The 5,939-nt window shown below is 31.6% G+C and overlaps 1 protein-coding gene across 1 annotated transcript; it reads right to left on the bottom strand.

Annotated features, from left to right (window-relative positions):
* Nucleotides 1-3,108: 3,108 nt before the first annotated feature.
* Nucleotides 3,109-5,041, bottom strand: LOC111298602 (transcription factor MYB108-like). The gene is made up of 3 exons (XM_022893330.2): nucleotides 4,779-5,041; nucleotides 3,993-4,122; nucleotides 3,109-3,850 (listed from the first exon to the last, which is right to left on the bottom strand). Exons 1-3 carry the CDS (start codon nucleotides 4,939-4,941, stop codon nucleotides 3,193-3,195), a joined length of 951 nt encoding a protein of 316 aa, XP_022749065.2. The 5' UTR covers nucleotides 4,942-5,041; the 3' UTR covers nucleotides 3,109-3,192.
* Nucleotides 5,042-5,939: the final 898 nt, after the last annotated feature.

The following is a 5,939-nucleotide window of genomic DNA, read 5'->3' as shown; positions in this document are numbered from 1 at the left end:
GACCTGATTGATCTCCTTCATCTTTTATTGATAAAAAATCTATAAGTTAAAATTTTTTTTAAAAATTCATAAAATTTTTTGTGAATGAATGATTTCTTCTGAACTTAAAAATAAAATAATATTCTGCTATTAAACTTTTCATGACAAAAAAAAAATCTGAACGAGGCTAGGAAAATCACATTTCACCTGCGCAGGTAACAGGGTTGCATGGCAGTAGCCGAAGGACCCCCACTCCCTAGAAAGATACATCATACATTGTAATGTACTTTTCAAACAGTAGCAGTCCACTGTTAAGGGTCGGATGAAAACAAGGAAATTCACAAGAGTGGACCCACAAAATATTGATAGATTTTTTTAATTATTTGATTCGAATATTAGTTTTATATTATTTTAATGTTCAAAATCTTAAAATAAAATGATTTTTATAATTTTTAAATTAATAAAAAATTATATCTTGATTAATAATATAATTTTTACATATGATGTTTTATGAAATTTTTTTCTCTCTTAATCTTTTAACTTAATAAACAATATTAACAGATAAAAAAATCTTTTTATAAATAGAGAGAGGAGCAAATTTTTTTAATTAATGATTTATTATATATTCCATCAATATATAAACTAATGATAAAATTCTCTTTTTAATTTCATTTAATCAAAATAAATTTTAGCAAACAATAATTAATAAGTTCAACTTATTAAGTATTAAATCATAAAGAAAGTTTTTACTTAAGTTAGATAACGGAATGCGGCTCATAATATCAAACAAATATTATTAGGTCCCATCCAATGATAGCATTAGATGCCACCTAGATCTCCACGTGGAGTTATCAGGACCCCACATCTTGACCGCAAGCTGTATATCACTTCAAGAGGTGGGCCCTCATCAATCATCATCAGAAAGAAAGAAAGAAAAGATTTGGCTTTTCAAAAGTTGATTTGAAGAAGGTAAAAACCTGAACGTGGCGTGGCTCAAAGGCAAGTGCCTTGCTCTGTTCTGTTGTGGAGTCCAGTTGTACTGGTTTTGATATCTTTGATCTTTGCATGTAATCGAATGCTTTGGTATTAATAATTTCATCAACTTAAGTAATCAAGGGTGTAGATGCCATGTAATGTAAGAAGGTAATTTGTTAACCATTTTCCAAAGTAGAAGAATATCTTACTTTTGAAGTTTTATACACATGTTGGGAATGAAAATGATATAAAGATGGTAGGAGAAAAGTTCTCTTGTCACGTAAAAATTCAATTATTGATCTAACATATATATATATATCAGTAATTTTAACTGATATCTTATCAATTAGAATCAAATTTTCTAGTAATTAAGTTGATTAATTTAAGTAGAAAAGAAAGAAAATTAATTAATTTTCATAAAAGACAAATAAATGATTTAATTAGTATTTTATATGATATTTATACATTTATTAGTATTAATATATTATCAGTATAATTTTTTAATTTTGAGTTAAATTTAATAAAAATTTTATTTTTTATTTTTAAATATATTTTAAGAGATATTTTTCTAAGAGATCTTTTAGAATTTTTTTTGTTTTTTAATTTTTTAATAAGGTAGTAAGGTAAGCCTGACGTGGAATTGTTGCATAGGGCTGTTCCAATGGTTGCGGTTGCAAGTGCTTTCAGTCCAAAAACAAAAAAAACGTGGTGCTACCTATGTTTTAATTCCTTAAAAAGACCGTGTCATCATCTTAACACCGTACACAAATGGGACTGCGTCGCTGGCTAAGCTGCTTCCATACACACGCTGCCTACAAAGATTCCCAGCCGCCATCCTCTCTCTCCCACACCACACCATCCATCACGTGCTTCACCTACTCGTTATTCTCGCAAGTGCTAAGTGCCACTTATTTTTAAAAGTACTTATTATTTTATAAATTGATTGTATCAATAATAACAATATTATTATTGATTAGAATTTATATCAATATATAAATATTATATATAGTAAATCACAATAATATTTTATAAAAATTTAATTTAAAAATTTTAAAAATGAATACATTTAATATCAAAAATACATTTAAAATTTCCTATTCACACTTGGAAATTAATTTATTATCATCCCCTAAAAATTTTCAAAAAAAAAAGAAGAATAAAAAATACTTTAAAAAAATAATTTTACCCTCATCAACATTAGATTTGTCTATAGGTTTGGCTTGCATGGCTCGATTAAAGTCAAGTTTTAGAAAACTTTTTTTTGTTCCAATTTGATTCATTATTAAATAATTTAATTTAATTAATTTTAATTTAAAATATTGATATATTAAAATAAAATATTTTGTAATATTTTAAAAAAATTAAAAAGAATATAAATAAATTGATCACATCAAACTCTCAAAAAGTTATAAAAAAATCAACTGGGTCGAATCTGTATCATGAACACTTGATCTGCTCTGAACATGGGAATGAAAATTAGTTTAACCCTACTAATAGAAAAGCTTGTATGGTTAACGGGATATGTAGCAAAACACTTTGTCCGTACCAAGGCAAACAAAAGAAAACTAGTTAATGGTGTTTGCAATTATACCTCTTACTTTGGTTCAATTTAAACAAGATAAGAAGATTGTTTGAATGGCCAACTTAACGCGTAAAACGGATGCCTCCGTGTCCCCCCACCCCCCAAAACAAACATTTTATTTGTCTATTCTAAACCATGCTTAAGCTTTGTCTTTTTGTAATCTAGAAGCTTATAGCAGAGTACTAGGGTCTGTATTTCATGCCCCGTAGCCATGGACAAGCTCTCAAAAGTCTTAACAATATTAATATGTATATATGGTGGAACCAATTATACACATCTATCCATTATTTAACTTACTTTTTAAAGCATGATTCTTAGACTCCAAAAAAAAAAAGAGGAGAAAACCATAGTCAATATTAATGAATGACATTAATTTAAAACAAAAGCATCAAATTACAAGTCCCACCCCCCCCCCCCCACCCCCCCAAATAAAAAATAGAAAGACAAACGAACAAAATTACAAAAGTAATCCACAATTAGACAAGTTCTACATGTGTTCTAAAATATATTTCTGATTTTTCTTTCTTTTCTAAAATTTACTCTAATTCTCTCACTGCATCCTCTTCTCACACTTTTTCCTTTCTGTTTTTTTTTTTTTTGGCTCCACAGTTGAATTTCATTCCCCCCATTTATTAGTATATATTTAATGATATTTTTCACATGTTGAAGTTGAACTGCTGCTGTAAGAACAAAATATCCTCTGCATTCAAGAAATTGTCGGATGCATCATCACCACCATCTAGCCAGGGGTCGTTCTGCTGATCCATGGACTGAAAATCTATGCCCTGGTTGTAGTAATTACCAGAGGGACTTATTAACTCAGAGCAACGAACTTGGCTAGCTTGGAAATAATCCGGATTAGGGTCGTTATTGTTAACCTGGATGCTGCTGTAATAATCAGTCAAATCTGAAACCGGTGAAACCTGAGACCCAAAAGAGTCTGATGAGGCTGCAGTGCTGGAATTCTCAGGGGTGTAACTTGGGGTTACTTGTGCGCCTCCAAAGCCATTGCCTATAACCCCAAGGGGTAAGATCATTTGTCCCGTCCCCACGTTGGCGGTTGTGGTGAGGGAGGCGGAGGTGGTGGTAGTAGAGGCTACGGTAACAGCAGTTGTGGAGGTGGCTGTGGCAGCGGCAGCAGCTTGAATTCTTTCAACTAACCTAGGCATCCATATGTAACGCATGGTGTCCTTGAATTGCTTGCTGTTCACGTCACATTTAAGTTGCTTCGCATGTTTCTGGACACGGGTTCTCCAATAGTTCTTAATCTCATTGTCGGTTCTTCCAGGCAAGTGTTGGGCGATTTTGGACCATCTGTAATCGTTCAATTAAAAAAAAAAAAAACCCTTTAGGGTTAAAACAAGAGAAATAATAAGGACATAAAAATCTCCGTAAATTGTGTAAAAAAATAAAATCATAAACTGTTCATGACTTAGTTTAAGGTAAAAACATATACCGGTTTCCCCAGCGAGAGTGAAGTTCAAGAATCAAAAGTTGTTCCTCAAGAGTGATGTTCCCACGTCGAACATCGGGGCGGAGATAATTCAACCATCTCAATCTGCAGCTCTTTCCTGTCCGATTGAGACCTGTTTCATTGAAATTCATTCTGTTTAGAGGCGACAAGTTATTGGTAAAGTTATTTTGAAAACAAATGTTAGGGGAAAAAGAGAGCGCATTTTCTCCTATACAGCTGCACTACTTTTGTCTTTTTTTTTTTTTTCATGAGTTGCATCTTTTGCTTAAAAACTTTTATAATTGAGTTCTCCATCATCAACCTCACATTCAAAGCCACAAATTCTCTAAATATGCTGTAGCTTTTCCATGGAATGTGCAGCTTTTACTTTTCAAGTTGGTATTTCTTATATACAGATCAATCCTGATCAGTGTCAATCAAGCAATTGGAGAAAATAAAGAAAGAATTAAAAAACAAGATTTTTTTTTCTTTTTTCATCAGAAACTTTGCACTTTTGCTAGAAAAGAGAGGAGAGAGAGAGGATTAAAAAAGAAAGAAAAGCAGGAGCTTTGCACTTTCGTTAATGGCGATGAAAAGCTCATTTCATTAACCAGGAAAGCACATGAAGATGACGACAGGACCGCAAAACAAAGTTAAATCAACTTGTCAACCAGTTGTACTTTAGAAAAAAGCTCTCTCCTTGGCCACACGTTCAATATCAGCACCAACCCACAAAAAAGGAGAGGGGCCAATTAATAAATATGATGACATATGAATAATAGTATTTACCTGCGCAACGGGCAAGAGAGTTCCATCGACCTTCGCCGTGAGTAGCAATATAATTGATGAGTTTAAAGTCTTCTTGTACAGTCCAAGGACCTCTTCTGATCAAGTCCATCTGATCTTCTTCACTTTGGACGTTTCCGCTAAAACCCCTTGCTTTAACATCCATTATTTTCCCTTAAAAGGAGAGTCCTATTGATTGAAGTTTGAAAGACAAACGTTTTGATATAGATAAAGAGAAATAAAGAGAGAGAGAGAGAGAGAGAGTTGGATTAATACATGGGAAGATAGAGAAGTGGGGTTTTATAGATGGAGATGGGTTTGAAAATGGAGGAAAAGGTCAGCGTGTGAAAGAGAGAAGAGCCAAAGGACTTGGGTTTTTAATTAAACACTTAAGCTTGGTAGTAATTATAGTTAGCAAATAGTAAAGGGTCGAAAGTGCGATCATATCAGCATTCGATCCATAAAAAATTTTCAATTAATAATACTAAAATAAATAATCTCTTAAAATGTCCTCGTGTTTGATTTCAAGTATCAAAAAAAAGAAAAAAAGAAAAAGTTCTGTTTGGCGTACTATTTGTTTTCACTACACAGGTCTTAAATAAAAGATATACTTTGTAAACATATGTAATTGAATTTAATTTTTTAAATTTCATATATAAATAAGCCAGATTAAATTAACGCTTTAATTGCCAATCACAGAAGGTATAAAGCTTCATTAAATTATTGTATTAATTAATTGTTAGTCACAAAACTAAATGAAATTTGATAAACCTTCGAGAAGGGTGCTTGATTTGCAGTGAGGTGGACCATATAGTTACCACTGGAAGAAAATTAATTCCACACGTTTTCTTTTGCTTTTATTTTATTATTATTATAATATATAAATAGTTTTTTTCTTCATTTTGGTGGGATTTGATTTGCTTGTGGTGTTTGAACTGAGTTATATGGTGTTTTTAATTTGCTAATTAATTGGCATATAGCAATATTTTTGTCTAATTTCTAATTCAGAATTTATTTATTTATTTTATTGATGATAGATTTCCAACAGAGAATTAAAAACATTTATAAATGGGTGAGAATTGTGAGTCAAAAGGCCATTAGTGGATTTTCTCTTAAACTTCTCTCTATGGACAGCAATCGATCGATCGAAGAGAGAGTCCACAA

This window comes from Durio zibethinus, chromosome 16, assembly GCF_047325235.1.
Source record: "Durio zibethinus cultivar Kanyao isolate XHJ-2024 chromosome 16, ASM4732523v1, whole genome shotgun sequence".
In the NCBI taxonomy this organism is placed as follows: domain Eukaryota; kingdom Viridiplantae; phylum Streptophyta; class Magnoliopsida; order Malvales; family Malvaceae; genus Durio; species Durio zibethinus.
The sequence above is the reverse complement of the archived record's forward strand: the minus strand, read 5'-3'. Positions and strand labels throughout refer to the sequence as shown.

Excerpts from the sequence above, each read along its gene's own strand:
- LOC111298602 (XM_022893330.2), bottom strand. The coding sequence starts at position 4,941 with ATGGATGTTAAAGCAAGGGGTTTTAGCGGAAACGTCCAAAGTGAAGAA. Across the intron at positions 4,123-4,778 it reads CTCTCTTGCCCGTTGCGCAG|GTCTCAATCGGACAGGAAAG; the intron begins GTAAATACTATT and ends TCAATGAAACAG. Across the intron at positions 3,851-3,992 it reads CACTCTCGCTGGGGAAACCG|ATGGTCCAAAATCGCCCAAC; the intron begins GTATATGTTTTT and ends GAACGATTACAG.